This window comes from Chiloscyllium punctatum, chromosome 25 (genome assembly GCF_047496795.1).
Source record: "Chiloscyllium punctatum isolate Juve2018m chromosome 25, sChiPun1.3, whole genome shotgun sequence".
Lineage (NCBI taxonomy): Eukaryota > Metazoa > Chordata > Chondrichthyes > Orectolobiformes > Hemiscylliidae > Chiloscyllium > Chiloscyllium punctatum.
Window position 1 is genome coordinate 56,170,029 of NC_092763.1, and position 20,032 is coordinate 56,190,060.

At 39.2% G+C, this 20,032-nt stretch overlaps 1 protein-coding gene across 1 annotated transcript in view; it reads left to right on the forward strand.

Moving 5' to 3' along the window:
• The first annotated feature begins 338 nt into the window (after nt 1-338).
• thoc2 (THO complex 2) overlaps nt 339-20,032 on the forward strand; it is a 141,213-nt gene continuing 121,519 nt past the window's right edge. Inside the window, exons 1-3 of the mRNA XM_072595309.1 lie at nt 339-467; nt 13,031-13,089; nt 17,574-17,665. Coding sequence (XP_072451410.1) covers nt 376-467; nt 13,031-13,089; nt 17,574-17,665 — 243 coding nt within the window. The 5' untranslated portion in view covers nt 339-375. The remainder of the gene's footprint in view (nt 468-13,030; nt 13,090-17,573; nt 17,666-20,032) is intronic.

Below are 20,032 nucleotides of genomic sequence, written 5' to 3' on the forward strand. Positions count from 1 at the left end.
TCAACTTTGAATGATAACAAGAGTTGGGGAAACACAAAACCTTTCCAGAGCAATAAATCTGATTCACCCCAGAAAGTACCTCCCAAGGGTTCTTTCCCCACAGAAAGTACATGATTCAAGGGGCAGTTGAACACATTTTCCAATTTTCCCAGCCTTTGCAAGATCCAAGAGGCTCCTCTCTCAACAAATATCAGGAGAAGTGAAAAGATGGTCTTGTCTCACTACTGGTTTGCCCTCGGTAAAGCCTAGGAACAAGGCACATCCAGAATTCAAAGAGCCTCCTCCACCAACAATTGGCTTGCCCTTAGTATCCCAGCATGCAATGGGTAACATTGACCTGTGACCCCTCAGCTCACCGGGCGATACATCCGGGCTATGAGTGCAGAATGGTGTGCAGCTAAGATGGCGGTGATGGTGTTCCATGGCGACTGGTTGAAGAATTGGGAGAAAGGGGGCAAAACGGATTTGTAAGTGGGGCGGAAATATTCTCCCTGAGTGTGTAATCGGAGCTGATTATTTATATTTCAGAACAGATAGAGTGCAGAACGCGATCGGGCTACAGAAGAAAATCGCGTAATCCCTTGTGTTTGAGCTTTGTGTAATTTTACATAATGTAAAACGTGGTGGCGTTTAGTTCGGTGGTGGCCTAATTGCTTTTAATCCAGAAAAGGTTTAATAACAAACTTGACCGTTTCTTGTCCGTAAAATGAAAATATTTGGGTCTCTTGTATAATGTCTTGCTTCTAAGATTTTGTTTTGTTTTAAAAGTAACCAGACAAATATACTGTTTTACGTAGTAAACAGGTTTCTGATTTCAGGACTTTTAACTTTCAAAAAAATGTTAATTATGTCGTTGATTTGTTCATCTTCAGGTAAATATTGAAATCTAAATTTAGGTTGAAAGTGACAAGACTACGTCGTTCCCACAATTCAGTTCATGACAAATTCATCAGTCAAAGTAATGGTTACTGCAAAGTGTTTTACAGTAGATTGCATATGGTACTAAATTATATTGTCCTTGTGTTGTATTATTTTGATTCTGATCTTTTAAAGGGTTATGATTAGTTGGAAACTAAGGATAGAGGGCAACATATATAATAACCTAATCTGTTTTGTTGTGATGTGTCGGATTTTGATGAAAGTTATTAAACAAATCAATTTTAGATCAAAAGATACACTAACACAAAATATTATCTTAAAAAATTATGTTTTTCTGCATCTTCCAAACTTGTCTGATGTAACTTGGACTGTGGAGTCTTAACTGACTTCGATTGATATGGGGAAAGAGGTCTTCCTCCAGAAAGTTATCTGTTTTGAGACATTATCTGACTTGAAATTGCATCTGTGATTACACTAATGACATGATTATAGCAAAGTGACAATCCATAAACATGCAAATCCTGTTTTTTTTTACGGTATGCTTTTTATACTTCAGTTTATCAATGTTGTCATTGAACAACTATGATGGGTTTTGTTTATGAAATCTTTGATCTAAATCTGTCATGATATGGAACTTTATTAGATGGTTAACTGAAACACTAGTGTTCTGAAATTTCGAAGAAAAATGCCACAGAATCTTTGAAATAATTGGGAACAATCCGATTAAAAAGTAGAGTATCATTAATATTACATTGCTTGCCTGCATCTTCAATAAGTTTGTGTGCAAATAGAATTTACAGCTTTGAAGTTTTGAATGGTACAAAATAAAATTGGACTTTACTTAAGCTTTCTTTGAATTATAAACAATAAAAATACAACAGTTTTAACTGACAGAGTTTATGTTATGATGATAATAACACGATCAACTGATATTTGTATAGCACCTTTTAATGAACAACAACATTGAGGTTTCTTACATGAGCATTATAAATTAAAATGTGATACAAAGCCACACGAGATGTTAGATCAGAAGCCAAAAGTTTGACCAAAGAACTAGTTTTTGAAAAGTGTCTTGAAAAAGAGAAACAGATAGCTGTAAAGGAATGGAGAGGCAATTTCAGAGCTCCGGGCTGTCGAACTGGAAGTACAGCTACCAAAGGTGGAATGGATGTGATTAAGTATGTGCAAGGATCCAGAATTTGAAAAATGAAAAATCTTGGTACATTCATATATGATATTATTTATGACTTTGTCATGGCCCTTTTGGTGCTGTGACAGGGGAAAAAAAATTATTTGGAAGGATTCATATGCGGAATTCTGGAAAAGATGGCAGTAGATTTGGGAGTGAGGGATTGCGAGTTGTGACAGTTTGCAAGGACTGTCGGTTTTAACATTGAGTTTTGAGGAAACAGCAGATACGATGGATGCAGAGACAGTATGAGAATAGAGACCAGGATGGGAAGTTATGCGATCAATTTCATGGGGATGGGATCAAGACAACAGGAGGCGGGTCTTATGGACATGGTGAATTCAGAGAGGGGATGAGGCAAAATAGAAGAGAAATTGTTGGAAGATGTGTATTCAGTGCCAGGCTACCAAGTGGCATTAAAGTAAAACTGAAGAGGTCTGTAAAGATTATTACACTTTGTCTTTTTGCCAAAATAATATTGTCATGATATATCCATTCTATAGCAATTGCATTTTTCGTTTTTGTAGTTATTTTGTTATTGTAACAAATAAAGGAGGTAAAATGGACCTTTTTGAATGATCAGTCCAATTTAGTCCCACACTCCAACTATTCTCCACAACCCTACAAATTAATCTTTTTTTAACAATATGTCTGATAGCCATCTTGGAATTCATTTCTATCACATTTTGAGTTTGTATGTTACAGGCTTTACAATCCACAGTGTGGTTAAAAGAACTGCTTTTTTTTCCCACCCTGTTATTTGGGTGAAATTTTTGAATACCTGACTTCTGGTTTCTGAATCATGCAGCAAATGAAGTAGTTTTTTGCTGTCTTTTGCTGTCAAACTTGTCTCCATTAACATTCCCTTCTCCGCATCTACAGTCGTTGAGTGGTTGTTACTGAACTTATAATTTTCAAGTGCCTGGATAAATAATGCCAATACAGCTCAATCCCACGGTGATATTTAGATTATTTAAGTAATTGAATTTAAACTATCTAACATTAAAATACATAAACCAATAACAATGGCAATGAAGCTACTAGATTGACACAAAGGAAAATGTGGTTAATTGATCTTCAGAGAAGAAAATCTGTTGTCCTTGAAGAATGGCTTTCAGACCAACAGCAATTTGACTGTTTTAATTCATTCACGGCATGAGGGTGTTGCTGCTGTGGGTCTGGAGTCACATGTTGGTCAGACCTGGTAAGAATGGCAGCTTCTTTCCTTAAAGGACATCTGTGAACCAGATGGGTTTTTCTGACAATTGATAATGGATTTATGGTCACCATTAGACTGTTCATTCCAGATATTTATTAAATTCAAATTCCAACATCTCCTGTGGCAGAATTTGAACCCAGGTCCCCACAACATTACCTGGGTCTCTGGATTAACAGTCCAGTGATAATAACACTAGGTCAATGCTTTCCCCAGATGACTCTTTACTGAATTAAGAAAGGAGCAGACCAAGACCACGGAGCCCACCAGGTTCACTCCAATATGCCCTGATAGTGGTTGATCTTTAGCTTTACTTTCCTATCCTGTCCCATGTCCACTCTGTGGCAGAGAATTTCAAAGGTTGAGGATCCTTTGAATTAAGAAATTTTTTGTTTCTGTCTTAAATAATTGCTCTTGTTTTGTAACTGACTGTTTTAGATTTTCGCAAGAGAGACAATGTCTCAGTACTTACCTTGTCGAGTCCCTTCATGAGAACTAGGAGCAGGAGTCAACAATTCAGCCTCTTAAGCCTGTACTGCTGTTTAATATGATTGTGGCTGATTTCATCTCTGTTTCAAGTCTGTTTTTCTGCATGCTATCTATAACCTTCAAAATCTTAGTCATTAAAAGTCTCTTGAATCTCCACCTGAAAATTAACTCAATATTCCAGCATCCACCACTCTGTGGTAGTGAATTCCACAGATTCACGACCCTTTGAGAGAAGAAATTGCTCATCTCTGTTTTAAATCTGCTACACCTTGCCTGAAATCCATGATCTCTTGTCCTAGATTGCCTCACAAGAGGAAACATCCTGCCTGCATATACTTTCAGTATCTTCTGTACCTTAGTTAGATCTCCTGTCATTTTTCTAAACTCTCGAGACCACAAGCCGAATCAGATTTGTTTCAATGAAATCACCTTTTCTTCTTCTCAACTCCAGACAATATTGGCCCAATTTACTCAGCCCGTCATCAGGGGAAAGCCTCTCCTCTCCTTTGGACTAATTGAGTGAACCTTGCTGTCTGAACTTCATTACAATATGTGCTGCTTTAGTTATCAAGGAACAAAATCATACACACTACTTCAGATTATATCTCACCAAAGTTTACTTAGTTCTAATCAATAATTGCCTTGTGACCATCTCTTTTGAAGTTTTGGAATGGCAACAAATGCTGATATATATCCCAGTAGCACCAGATACCATGGAAAAATCCCTGTTTGCTGAATCTCTCCGCAGACTCCAAAGGCACTCTTTTCTGGGAAATTGCCCCTCTGTCCTCTACTTGAGAAACACTGAAATAAGTAAACTCAGTCAGTAGGACAATATCTTTATAAATGGCCAGAAGAGTTTTAAAATTTATCACCAAGATTTGAATATTTTTGTTTCTGACAGAGTTAATAATGAAGAGTTCTTTGACCAAGTCTTTCATCAGTATGTCGAATGTTACGTTCGAAATTAAAACACTTTGGACATCAGTTAGTCTTCAAGATAATTCTGCAGGTTCTTCACAGTATTGGAGAATACGTATGGTGTGGAAATGGGCTATTTCGTCCATGGAGTCCACACCGACCCTCCAAAAAGTATCCCACCTAGATGCACCCTCGCCCTGTAACCCTGTGCTTGTCATGGCCAATCCACCCAGCCTGCACATCCCTGGTCTGTATGGACAATCCTCTATTGCTGATGAAGGGCTTTTACCTGAAACGTCGATTTCCTGCTCCTCGGATGCTGCCTGACCTGCCGTGCTTTTCCAGCACCACTTTAATCGAGACTCTGGTTTCCAGCATCTGCAGTCCCTGTTTTCACCTGTATGGACAATTTAGCAGGGCCAATCGCCTCACCTCCACATCTTGGACTGTGTTTAATTACAAATTACAATTGCAGTTTCATTCATATTTGCATTTAATTTCAAATTAGCATTGTTTATGTTGTCAATGGGTTGTCTTCTAGCCTTTAAGTTGAAGCCTTTAAGTTTAGCTTATAATACCAAAGTTATTACTAAAAGAATTTGTTCTCTGTTGGTTTTACTTCAGCTTTTGGGTGTTACTTTTGAGTAATACCCAACATAATTCATGTTCCTTAAAGGTGAAGCATTGTGGTGAGTACTTTTTACTCAAAGTACTTCATTTGGGAAAGGTTTTTTTAACTGAAGCCCTCAGATGGATATTCTTGTGTCCTGAATCTCTCAAATATGTTCTGATAACCTGCCGTTCAGTGCAGCATCTTTGGGCTATATGATGTGAAGGGAGGCCTGCTCTCATCATGGGGAAAATCCATAAATGAAACAAAAATGGATTTTATCTTTGAAAAAGCCATTAGTAATGTGATTGAGAAGTGAACTATGTAACAAGTGTGATCTTGTGTTATATTTATTATTTCTCCTTTAAAAGTAGAACAGTAAATTCACAAGTACTGACCACCCTACATTTGTTTGCACCTTCGAACATGACCTGTGTTGCCTTTGTTACTCAAGCACAAAGAGAAGTTGTGTCAAACTGAAGAGAAGATGATTTGTTGAGATAATTCTTGAGATATTAATTGGAACATGATTTGAAATTGAACCCTGAAGATCAAAGAGGAATTAATCTGCTTCTAGTCATGAAGAATGGGATTGGAGAATAAGCCTTGCTTCATGCAAATTACTTTGCTGACAAGAAATTTTGGCTATATTCTCTCACTTTGCTCTTGCAAGAATAAAACAAGATAATCAACTAGGATAGAATGTTTAGCAACAGTCTTACAAAGAATTTGGGAAAAATATAACTTGAAAATTCCGCCCACGGTGGAATTTATTACAATAAACAATTGTTCATTCCTGGTCTGAAATTCATGTTGTACTCCTACCGAAGTGTTTTTTTTTGTTTGTTTTCTGTCTTGTGTCGTTCTGTCTGTCAAATTTATACTTTCCTCTTAAATGTCTAGCATTAATAGCTTTCTTGTCATAATCCAAGCAAGAAAAGAAAGAGGATCGGTGCATGGCCTGAGACGTGGTGCAGGACAGGGGGCTTCAGATTCTTCATACTTTGGGATCTGTACTGGGGCAAGAGGTAACCATTTAAAGGGGACAATTGTAGCGTGATGGAACTGGGACCATTGTCTTTGTGGGGAGGTTCACTTATGTTATTAAGAAGGATTGAATACATCCACAGGGCAATGTGTAGCAGCATATAGAAGTAGAAAAAATGAATAAGGTACATTAAGTGAGAGTGTAGGACAGGAGCAGTTTAATATTAAATAGCAGACTAAGAAGGATCACAAATAAGCAATGCCACAGATATACCATGCATATATGTAAATCCATATTATGGTAAATAAGGTAGGTGAATTATAACCATGAGTAACCTGTGTGGGGATGTGGTGACAATATTGGAATATTAAAAATGGTGAAGGGATGTGAGGAGTTCAGAAAAGAAAGGATGGGAATCTGGTTCTTTAATGGGATAACGGCATTGATTAGGGAAGACATTGGAAAGAGGGAACCGGAAGCAAGTTTTTTGAAGACAGTTCAGGTCAAAAAGGTTCACACTAATGGGGATGTTCTCTCTGCCTTGAAACTGAGAGAGAGAGAGAGAGAGAGATGGAAGAGCATTTCTGAAGGGAAATTAGAAATCTGCAAATCTGTATGACTATGACTCTCAACCTGTGGAGTGGTCATGTTGGCAAATTTGAATATCCCAAATATTGATTGGGATAGTGTTATCAACAAGAGGAAGGAACAGGAGGAATTTCTGACGTGTTCTCAGACCTTGAGGATTGGAAATGACAAATGTGATGCCTTTATTCAAGAAAGGGTGAAACGGCATTTCAAGCAACTGCATCCAATTAGTTTCATGTTAATGGTAAGTGAAGTTGTGCAAACAACTTTTGGGATGTGGAACGGTTCATGTTAATTAAGTGTAGCCAAGACAGTTTTTATATACTTGCATCCACACAGATATCAAGTTAATTTCAAGCTATCTAGTAAGATGGGAAAGCATAATTATTATTAGTTTGATACACCAATCATTATATGACACAGTGCTCATTGTATAACTATTGGACAGACAAATGCTGTTGGCAATACAGGCAGAAGGCTAAGTAGTGAAATCGACATTGTTGCAGAAAAATCTTTGACCCTTTACTAATTGTGCACAAACGTGTGGCATACGATTTGCTGGAGCCTTTTTATCTTTTGGAAGCAGTAAATCCAATTATGAATAGTGATGAACAATTAAAGAAATCAGTGGAGAAGGAGGCTCTACATATATAGGGGAAAGTGAGTACTGCAGATGCTGGAGCTCAGAGTCAAGATATGAGTGGTGTTGAAAAAGCACAGCAAGTCAGGCAGCATCCAAGGAGCAGTAAAATCAACGTTTCGGGCAAAATCAGGCATCCAATGAAGGCCTCTGCCCGAAACGTCAATTTTCCTGCTCCTTAGATGCTGCCTAACCTGTGCCGTTCCAGCACCACACTCATCTTGATTCTACAGGTATTCCCATTCACACTGATGGGGCAGCCCACCACATGGGCGCAAAAATAAGCCTGAAGCATTTGCAGTAATCTCCAGCCAGAGATGTGAATTCGCCAAGCTATTTCATCTTGGCTTCCTGCAGGGATTGTGTATCACAGATGCCAGTTTCTCGCAAATTCTTTTCACTCCACATGGTCGCAAGAAAATGACTTAAGGCTTTGAATGCTGCAAAAACTGTGGGTGCTGAATTAGTGACAGAACTTTGACTCCACATGGACTGTGAGGTGGTGACTCCAACTGGTTTGTATGAATGGGTAGCATATCTGTGACAGGTAGATTGGTGAGTATAAAGTCAATTGGATGATTTGTTTTTGGTTCATTTGCCAACTGCCACTGCACCAGTGGAGCATTTATGTCCTGTAGTTCTCGGCTAGTTCAGTCAGTCGTGGTGTACATTCTATGCCCTAGCCATTCTGTGTGCTTCCTCCAAGTGATGTTCAGCTTAGTGTGCTGACTCATCGGCTAAGAAAGTTTGATAGGTGGGAACCAGCAGGAGGTTTTCTTAGCTTTGTTTGACCTGATGTCACGAGACATTATAGAGTCAGGAAACAATGTTTTGTACTACCAGGGCAACTGCTTTCCTAAGATATACCTGTTTGCAATCAACTCTGGTAGTCTATCTTGCCACTGGGATAGGACAAAGTCTGGGTAAAAACAATGATTGCAGATGCTGGAAACCAGATTCTGGATTAGAGTGGTGCTGGAAAAGCACAGCAGTTCAGGCAGCATCCGAGGAGCAGGAAAATCGACGTTTCGGCCAAAAGCCCTTCATCATGGATACAGGCAGAATGCCTGAAGGGTGGAGAGATAAATGACTAGGACACAGTCTGGGATGGTGATGTCTGTGCCATTGTCTGGCATGATTCCTTCACGTTGACTGTCTCAGGTTGTTGCTGGACTCGACAACGCCCCAATTTTGGCACAACCGCTGCCATTGTCTTTTGTGTTTCCGCAGTTGATGCTGGATTGTCCGTCCAATTTAATTTCTTTGTTTTAGTCTTTTGGAGTAATTTGTTGCAACTGTGTGACTTCCTGAACCATTTCAGAGTGTAGTGGAGAATGAAGCACATAACAGTGGGTCTAGAGTTATATGTAGGCCAGGTCGGGATAGCTGATTTCTTTCCCACAAGATCTTTGAACCAGATCAGTTTTTATGACAATCAACAATGGTTACGTGATTGTCATTGGGCAAGCTTTTTTAATTCCAGATTTTGTTTTAGTGAATTTTGATTCAAATGTCTGTCTGTTAGGATTTGAACGTGTATCCCCAGAACATAGCCTGTTTGACTGATCCCCTGCCATCACCCCTGTCCAAACTTCCCCACGTAGTGTTCTCTGAAGAGAACACATTTCTGAATGTAAAAGGGCAAGTTGGTAATGTTATGAAGGTGTAGGTATGTAAAAATGTTACATTTGGTTGACACAAATAGCTGGTACTGTGTTGCCATGGACAAAAATACTTTCAAATTTGGCCAGTCAGTTTAAATTATGCCACGGATACCAAAATCCAATTGAATTTGAATTTTACTGTTTGGGATGACATAAAACCAATTACATGATCCGATGTTTTGGGGTATAAAAATCAGACATTTTGAACATCAATGTGCGCCAACAAATAGACTGCTAGCCGAGTAGGCCTCTGAAAGATACCTGTCTCTAAGAAATTTATGTAGCAGAACCCCCAAGTCAACCTAGAGGAGTCCACAGAGAAAGTTTGATATCTGGAGACGATAACTGGGTTTGAAATTGATTTTGCTGTAAATTTGAGGGAATTTATCGGACCAGTATTGTAGAGTGGGAGGTAAAAGATAGACTTAAGGGAAAGGAGTTGTAAACCAACTCTTTTTTAATGTTCTCTGTTGGACTGAAAGAATAAAGTTAATTTTCACTTTAAATAGTGACCTCTGAGATTGTTCTTTGCCTCTCAAAATTTAACAGATTATGGCATGAGGTGAGCTTCTCTGTGTTTCGGGTTTAAATTGGCAGAGGGGTTTACACTGTGTTATAACATTAAGGTGATTAAGAAAACATATAGAATGTTTCCCTTTATTAGCTGAGGTGCAGAATATGAAAGCAGGAAGAGAAGTTATGGTGGATTTGTAGAAAACATTGATTTGGCTACATCTTGAGGATTGTGTACAGTTCTGATTACTTATTTGCAAAATGAGTGGGTACTAAGGAGATTTATGAGGGTTTTGTCAGTTATGCATAAATGCAGTTTTGAAGCAAAACTGAAGAAGCTATGATTGCTGTCTTTGAAACATAGGTTAATTGTGGTATACATTCTTCCGTTCGACATCACATCGATTACATGCCTCTCGATAATATGGGAAAGTCGGTCCTCTGTGCACTGAAGAAAATGTCTCAATTTGTTTTTAATATGACATTGAATTCTTGACCTTTCTGTAACAGCTGTAAGGGTGGGTCATCACAATTACGTCTTCGACATTGTGCTAACTGTCATCAGGAAATACCTTGGGTCAGAATAGGCTAAGGATACTGCAGCAAATAACTTGTTTCATGACTCCTCAAAGCCTGTCCACATATACTAGGCACAAGTCAGGAGAGTGATGGAATACTCCCCACTTGCCTTGACAAATGCTGCTCCAATATCTCATAAGAAGCTTGACACCATCTCGGACAAAGTAGCCCGTTTGTTTGACACTGCATCCACAACCACTCACTCCACCACTGACACTAAGTTGCAATAGTGTGTATCATCGAGATGCACTGTAGAAATTTGCCAAAGAATGTGAGTTCTTTCCAAAACCACAACCACTTCCATCTGGAAGGGCATGGGGCAACAGATAAATGGAACAACACTACTTGCAAATACTCCTCCAGGCCTGTCACCATCCTGACTTGGAAATGTATCGCCATTACTTCACTGTCGTTGATTTGAAATCCTTTGAATTCCTTCTGAAGGCATTGTAGTCTATCAATAGCACATGGACTGCAGCAATTCAAGAATGCAGCTCACCACCAACACCACCTCAAGGGCACAAGGAACAGACAATATTGCTATTCGAGTTAGTGACACCCACAGTGGAAAGTGAATGAAGTAAGGTCAGTGACAGAGTGGCATAGGTTTACTATAATTGGTAGAATGATCAGAGGTGAGGTGAAGAAACAGTTTTGCACCAAAAGGGTGGGAGAGATCTGGAACTAACTGCTTGAAACGCTCAGTTCATTTGATGGTTTGCTGGAACACCTTGTGCTGATTAAGGGTAACTGGACCTTAAATGTTAGTTCTGCTTTCTGTCCATGGATGTGGCCTGAACTACGTATCTCCAACATTTTCTGTTTTCATTTCACATTACCAGCATCCCCACTTCTCAAATTTGTTATTATGCTTGAAAGTGGAATTAAGCTGCGCAGCTTCTCTTTTGGTTGGCACAGATATGATGGACTAAGTGGGCTGTTTTTGTGCTGGAAACTTTGTGATCCATTGGACACCTCTGACCTATATTGTCGTTTACCTGAGCAATGTGTGTTGGAAAACCTCAGCCACTTTCTGCCTTTTTATGTGAAAAATATCTCTGTGTTACCAACTGATGCATACACTGGATGCGTACATCTTGTTTCAGTTCTGGCTTAAGTTTCTTCTCAACTTGTTTCTTTGAATGTAATTGTGTAACTGCTAGATGGTTTCATCAGAACCATTGACTTGCTCGTCAGCTTCTTTTAACCTGCTTTTAGCATCTTTGAAAAATATGAACTCTCAAAACTAAACTATTTCCTAGTTGTTGCTCAGTAGTCTGTAATTTTGTGTTTCAAGATTTATTTTATTTCATCGGTATTTAGAGTTGCATTGCAATTACTTTTTATAGTCACAGTTCATCACGTTCTTGGATTTTAACTGGATGTCTGGAAATGTAAGCTGGTCAGCTTTTGCTTTTTCCTTGCATTATTTCCTGTGAGTGACAACACCCTAATATTCCATCGTCTTTTTGACTTCAGTTTTGTGAGAAAGACAAATGTGTAAATGATAAAATTGATGTAGCTCACATGTTTCCTTGAAAAAAAAATTTGACAGATTTTTCTCTGGTTTAAAAAATCTTTGGTTTTCTTCATCTCAGGTTCCATAGTCTTTGCTTGTGTTTGAATCCAATGTCTCTTTCATTTTAAACATCTCCAGTGACATCAAAAATAAGGAATTTCCTTATGACAGTTATGTCGATGTCCAGGGTTTAATCTGAGTCTGCTACTATAAAATTTTTGGAATGACTTGGAGCCGGTGTTGGACTGGGGTGAACAAAGTTAAAAATCACACAACACCAGGTTATAGTCCAAGGAGCGGTGCTTTGAAAGCTAGTGTTTCCAACTAAACCTCTTGGACTATAACCTGGTATTGTATGATTTTTGACTGGTGAGAGGAAGTTTGTGTAACAGAAGAACGTTTTTCAGAGGCAGTTCGTCGGGCTGTTCTGATTAGATTAGTTTCCCTATAATGTGGAAACAGGCCCTTCGGCCCAATAGGTCCACAACTCCCTGACTAATGCACCTAACAACTATGAACAATTTAGCATGGCTAATTCACCTGACCTGCACGCCTTTGGAATGTGGGAGGAAACCGGAGTACCTGGAAGAAACCCACGCAGCCACGCAGACACTGGGAGAATGTGCAAACTCCACAAAGACAGCCGTCCACAGCTGGAAGTGAACCTGGGACCCTGGTGCTGTGAGGCAGCAATGCTAACCACACAGCCACTGGGCCACCCCTTTGGTCCTGTGTTATTTGGTTGTGCATTTTCTTACAAATACTTATCAGTGCAAGGAATATATTAGTTTTGGTTTCATTTTGGCCTGAACAAATATCTGTGTATAGGAACACAGCCCATGGAGCAATATATCTAAAGTAAAGAGCCGTCGTATAATTTTAGGAAGGGAGAAGTTACATGTGAACACCACCACCTGCAAGATCCCCTCAAGCCACATGCCACCCTTATTTGGAACTATATTGCCATTGATGCACTCAGTGAAACAGTATTTGGAACATCCTTCCAAACAGGACTGTGTGAGTGTGAGTGTGTCCCTTCACCCAAAGACTACAGCATTTTAATAGTGGCCCAGCCAGCGATGCCGACATCCCATGAATGAATAGCGAAGAAACTAAAGTATGCTTTTGTTAGATCATAATCATATTGTGTTTAGAAGTGTATGGATTTGTGATTATGCAGTTTTTGACTGTTGGCCAGTTCTTTTAAAATTACTGACAACCATTTTGTTTTACAGTGTACAGTTATGTCGCAGTCTTTCTGAAAATCGAGGCTACAATGATGTAACATTTAAAGGTAAGATTCTCTGGGGTGTGAATATATATTCAGATGATTAACTTTAGGCTGACCTGACTTACTTTTGGACTTATTTGGAAACTGGATTACTTCACAGAGAGCTTGCATGGCCTGTGTGGACTGATTGGCTGCCACATGCTGTGCTGTTAATGACTCTGTTACAGGGTCATAGAGATGTACAACATGGAAACAGACCCTTCGGTCCAACCTGTCCATGCCAACCAGCTATCCCAACCCAATCTAGTACCACCTGCCAGCACCCGACCCATATCCCTCCAAACCCTTCCTATTCATATACTCATCCAAATGCCTCTTAAATGTTGCAATTAAATCAGCCTCCACCACATCCTCTGGCAGCTCATTCCATACACGTACCACCCTCTGCGTGAAAAAGTTGCCCCTTACGTCTCTTTTACATCTTTCCCCTATCTCTATTCCTGTGGGAGCTCTCCTGTAACTAAAGAGAGTCCAAAGATATTTTGTAAGGCCAAATTAGGTAAGGAGTAGGAATGAGAACTTGAGGCCTTGAGTATTTTAAGACTTCACCTTTTATATCAGCTCACCATGAGAGACCTTGTAAAAGGACTTAGTAAAGTCTATAAAGACAAAATCTACCAACCTGCCCTCATCAATCATCTTTTTCACTTCCTCAAAAAATTCAATCAAGTTTGTAAGACACTACTTTCTCTACACAAAGCCATGCTGTCTATGACTAATAAGTCTGTATTATTCCAAATATGAGTAAATCCTATCCCAAAACATGTTCTCCACTAATTTCCCTACCACTAATCGAAGGCTCACTGGTGTGTTATTTCACAGATTATCCTTGTTCCCCTTGGAAAATGAGGGAACAGCGTTGGTGATTCTCCATTCCTGTGGGACCTCTCCTGTAACTAAAGAGGGCCCAAAGATGTTGTGTAAGGCCCAGCAATTTGCTCACCTACCTGCCTCAGCATTTTGAGATAGATCCCATCTCGTCCTGGGGACTTGTCTTCCTTATGCTTTTGGAAATATCCAACAGCACCACCTTTTGTGTATTGACAGAATATCAACATACCCCTCCTGAGACTCACCACACACCTGCAATGCAAAGTATTGATTAAGGACCTGAACCACTTTTTCCTGCTCCATGCGTAAAGTCCCTATTTTGCCCTTGAATGGACCTAACCCTTTTTTTTCATTACTCCCCTGCTCCTTATATATGTATTAAACACTTTGAGATTTTCCTTAATCATGTTTGCCAAACACATTTTGTGGCCCCCTTTTTGCCCTCCTTAGTCCCTGTTTGAGATCTTCCCTGTTATCTTTCTATTCTTTGATAGCTTTGTCGTCTTCAGTTTCCTTTATTCTTTGAGGGCTCTGTCGGTCTTCAGTTTCCAAAAGCGTACAAGATTGTCCTCCTAGTGTTGCCCTGTTTTCCATTTTGTTTCGTTTCAGTATTATTCATTCCTCAGGAAAAGGTTTTTGTAATGCATCATTATTTAAATTTTGACAGAATTTGCCAGCTGCTTTGGTTCCATTACCAATGCAGGTTCGTGTTTGGTACTGCATGATCTACATTTTCAGGTGCTTTCTCCCCTATGTCTTTGTTATGGGTAAGGGACTTTTGCTTTGGCCTCAAGGTTTCTCACCTCACTTCCTGTGTTGGACTAATTTCCTGCTCATGTTCTTAACTTTCAGCTCCCAATGTGTTCTTAGCATTACTGCTTGCTCAACCCCTGGGTTCAAGCTTCCCTGTTTAATTTGAACTGAGGTCTTGGACTTCCATCTTGTGGCAATGTCTATTATTGCAGGTAGCCCTGTGAGACCAGATACACCAGTCAACTTCTGTCACGAGATAGAACCTGGATAGTCTAACAATACTGTAGAATATTAGATTTTTGTTTTGTATTTTTAAAGTAATTTTTAACACTTCATTTCATTCACCAGTTTAGGAATTTTAGCAATTCCAAGTACAGTCAGTACTGTAGTTCAACTTGGAGTTTCCAGGTTTTATCTCTGGAGAATTCGTCCTTATGGAGCCAAACTTGAGTTTTAATTTTAGATTTGATATTGGTTTTCCTATGGAACTGAATGCTTCGCTAAAGTTGAGATTTTCAGACTTTGTGAGGACACCTTGTGTTACAACTGTGATGGAAGGAATGTACTAATAATCAAGATCCCCACCACTCCTCCAGTTGCACCATTAGTCTAATTGGCAAATGCCCAATTTCTTTCCAGTGCTGCTTTCAAAAAATAAATTAAATGTCCACCAGGTTCCTGCATGAGCTCAAAAACAGTCTGCTTATTATGAACAAAAACTATTCGTAAAGCAAGTGATGAACTCTTGCTAACACCTGAGATATGATCTTGAATTAAAACTCTATCTCTTGAATCCCACATGCATAGACACTTGAATAACAAAAACAAAACATGTCTCTGTAGAGATGAGTTTTTTTTATAAAAGGGCAAAAGGAAAAAAGTCTCCCTTGGGCCAAAGGTCTGGAAACCAAAGATAATGTGATAACTTTTCACTTCTGCAGAATGTCCTGTTGTCAAAGATGAATTTCTGGTACTGGTAAACAAGCAATACTGATTCCAATCAAGCTGAATTTGTGACCCTGAGAATTCAGCGCAGCTCAGATTTAACGAGTTAGACAGAAAGAATTGTGTTTGGAAACTCTTTCAGAGGAACTTCTCCGAAGAAACATTATTTCAGGAAGTAGACCGCAGCATCCAGGCATAATTTTGTGTTACGACACTTGGGCTGCAAAATAGATTTCTGACATTGGAGAGGGTTGTTCAGCAACTGTTTTAATTGCCTTTAGTCCCCTCCATGCCAGTTTTCCATTTAATAATTCCAGTAATAAATTCCATTTCTTATTTTAGATTAGGTTCTCTACAGTGTGGAAACAGGCCCTTCGGCCCACCAAGTCCACACCCACCCTCCTAAGAGTAACCTACCCAGATCCATTTCCCTCTGACTAATGCACCTAGCACTATGGGCGATTTAGCATGGTCAGTTCACTTAACCTACACATCTTTGGATTGTTGGAGGGAACTGGAGCACCCAGAGGAAACCCACGCAGACATATGGGGAGAATGTGCAAACTCCACATAAACAGTCGCTTGAGGCTAGAATCAAACCTGGGATCCTGGTGCTGGGAGGCAGCAGTGCTAACCACTGAGCCACCTCTCCTCCAAAATCAGTTGATTTCCAGAAAAATGTTGCTCAGAACACACATTGAAATCAGAAGTTAAGTAATGAGAAGGTGTAGTTTACATTTCAGTCAGCATAATTTTAAGAAATGACAGGTTTTTTTTTACAGTTGGGAAAATTTCCAAAAAATACCATCTCTTCCAACCCCTTCATGTAGTTCTTAAATAGGTGTGTGTATATATGTTAATACAAAAGCAAAGCTTTCACTTTGTTTATCACTTTTTACAACCTTTCACATGTTCAAAAGCACTTAACAGGCAATGAAATGTTTTTGAGTTATTGTCACTGTTGGAATGCTGTATAGGATTGTTGATTCCTTGGTGATGGTTGCAAGTTGTTTCACTCAAATCCCCCATCCCCCTCAGAAATACTACTCTCAAAGTTGGCCCATATTATTTGGCATTTCTTGATCAAAGTTGATGTATAGTCTTCTGAATTCTGGTCAACTCTGAACTGAACTGTAAACTGTAAACCATAAACATCTGTCACAAGATGTTTCAATACTTTAATTATGTCTCCTTAATTTACACATTCTTAAAATTTTCATAAGCCTCATTGATCTTTGTTTATTTTTCTTTGATTCTTAGGATTTTGGTGTTACTGACAGGATAGCATTTATTTTCCATTCCTTTTTTTGCTTTTGATTTAATAATGGTTTGGGCAACCTTGAACCGTTGCAATTCTGTATCTTGATGGCACTCTCCCAATGCTGTCAAGTAAGGGACTTGAGGATTTTAACCCAGTCATGGTGAAAGAATAACGATTGTAGATATTTTCTGACCGTTCTGTTCAGACATTTTATTATACACTGCTGGTGCAGGTGGGAATATGACCCCCAGCCTCTGAGTTCAGAGGTAGGGACACTACTACTGAGCCACTTTCTTCAGGAATGACAGTTGTACGTTCACGTCAGGGTGATATGTGACATGAATAAGATGGTGTTCGCATGCATCTGCTGACATTGGCAGCTGTCAGACTTGTGAGGACAATGAGATTTATATGTGACTTGTTGCAGTACTTCCAGTAGAGAATATATGCTGCAGTTTTATTTTAAAAAAGGACTGCACACTGGTGGAGAGAGTATTTCATAAATCTAAGAGTCCTGTGTTTGTATAAAAGGGACCAAATTTCTTTAATCATTGAAATTTGCTTTAGCTTATCAGTGAATTGTCCTTTTATTTACTCCTGACAGTCTCATTTCTTTGATTTCCTGAGTTTCCAAAAACTTTGTATTGCAGTTTTATTACCTTTTTACTAACATGGATTTAATATAATTGGAAAACAGATATTCAACAAGTTTTATACGAGTTGGCGTGGCATGTTATAAAGGGCAATCTAAAACAAGAACAAGCTGCCAGTGCTCTCAGTGATGTAATGGTAAGTGATTCACTGCTGAAAATGTTTTTGCATTCACAGTAATTGAGTGCACCCATTCTATGTTCTTTACATGAGTTTAAATTTAAACCTTGCAGAGGATTGTTGATATTGCTTGAGAAAGGCTCATTGCTGAAAGTCAGAAGATAGCACCTCTCTTATATTTGTCAGTAACATGTCAGTTCCTCAAAAGAGCTATTCTGGCCTGTGCTTACCAAATGTAGATTTGTGACAGCTTCCTGGTCTCGGTCTTGAACAGAGCAATTTGTTTGGACTGATGAATCTGGGCAAAATTACTCCCGAAATACACTATGTAATACTTTGCCTCTGATTTGAGGGGCACAGTTAGAAGTCTTGAATAATACATTTAAAACAAATAGTCTTGTGTCACAGCATTTTAGTGTTCTCCATGTGAAATCAACTTTGTTCAGAATTGACATGTATAGTTTTTCATTCACAATTGGAAATAATTGGTTTCTTCTCATCCAGCATTGATTTATTATATGTCCAGCTTATTGATTACCTAAGCATTCTTGGATGTTTAAGTAAACTGAGCAATTCACTTGGAATTGTGATTAATAGCTTACAAATAGAATTTCAGAGTATTGTTTTATATTTGCACCAATATTTTGTTTTTCTCATTTGGATTTGTGAAAATCTGGTTTCTGCTTGTTTCTCTTTTCTTCTCTCAGTTAATACTAATTAAGCACAACACACCATCAACACCATACAATCTTGTGAGTGTTGCGTTTACATATGTAAACGCATCATAAAGAGCAAAATTTCGAAGGCAACAATTTCAATTCAGTTATTTGATATTACTCGAGGGATTTGTTTTTCCTTATGTCAATAATGGAACTTTCGGAGTTCTCAAAAATGAAGAACTTTCCAAGTGAGCAGTTATGCTGCCAGCCACTGACCCATAGAGTTTGCTCCTTCATTAGGAAACCTTCCTTTGTGCTGAGATTCGACTTGCAACATTGACTTAGTGACATACAATATCAGAAAATTCAAAGCTGAAAATGTTTCAGTATTTAATAATCATCTTTGTATAATGCAACTCCTTGGTTGTTTTCTTCAAGTTTGGTGTTAAAAACAAAAGCCAAGATTTTATCCAAAATTACATCAGCTTTTTGATTGTAAATTTGTTTGCCCTGAGTTTCTTTTGTAATTGTTATCGCAAAGCCCAAAAAATCCATGTTATTATATCAGCAATAAAAACTGGCTGTGAAGTGATAGATTCTCAGGGGAATGAAGCACGAACAGCCAAGTTTCAGGTATTGCTACGGGCTGCAATGCAAAGAGGGGTATGCCCGGTTCCAAGAGATTGATTGTGTTAGGAGACTCTCTCGTCTGAGGCACAGACAGACGTTTCTGTGGCCAGCAGCGAAATATCAGAATGGTGTGTTGCTTCCCTGGTGCCAGGATCACGGGTGTCTCAGAGTGCAGAATGTTCTCAAGGGAGAGAGGACCCAGCAAGAGGTCATTGTACACATTGGAACCAACAACATAGGAAGGGAAAAGATTGAGATTCTGAAGGGAGAATACAGAGAGTTAGGCGGGAGTTTAAAAAGGAGGATCTTGAGATAGTAATATCTGGATCAACTCCCGGTGCTACGAGCTAGTGAGGGCAGGAATAGGAGAATAGGGCAGATGAATGCATGGCTGAGGACCTAGTATATGGGAGAAGGATTCACATTTTTAGATCATCGGAATCTCTTCTGGGATAGGTGTGACCTGTACAAGAAGGATGGATTGCATCTAAATTGGAAGGGGACTAATATACTGGCAGGGAGGTTTGCTAGAGCTGCTCAGGAGGATTTAAACTTGTTAGGTGGGACACAGGGAGAAAGAGATCAATCTGAGACTGGTGCAGTTCGCAAAAGGAGCGAGCCAAACAGTCAGGGCAGGCAACAGAGGAGGGGGAAGTGGTGTTTTTGATAAGGGAGAGCATTAAAGGTATACTGTGGGAGAATATTCCTGGAAATATATCCAGGGAAGTTATTTGGGTGGAACTGAGAAACAAGAAAGGGATGATCACCTTATTGGGATTGTATTATAGAACCCCGAATAGTCAGAGGGAAATTGAGAAGCATATTTGTAAGGAGATTTCAGTTATATGTCAGAGTAATGCGGGATTATGGTAGGGGATTTTAACTTCCCAAACATGGACTGGGACGACCAATGTGTTAAGAGTTTAGATGATCAGGAATTTGTTAAGCAAGAAAATTTTCTGATTCAGTATGTGGATGTACCTATGAGAGAACGTGCAAAACTTGACCTACTCTTGGGAAATAAGGCACAGCAGGTGACTGAGTTGTCAGTGGGGCTGCACTTTGGGGCCAGCGACCGTAATTCTGTTAGTTTTAA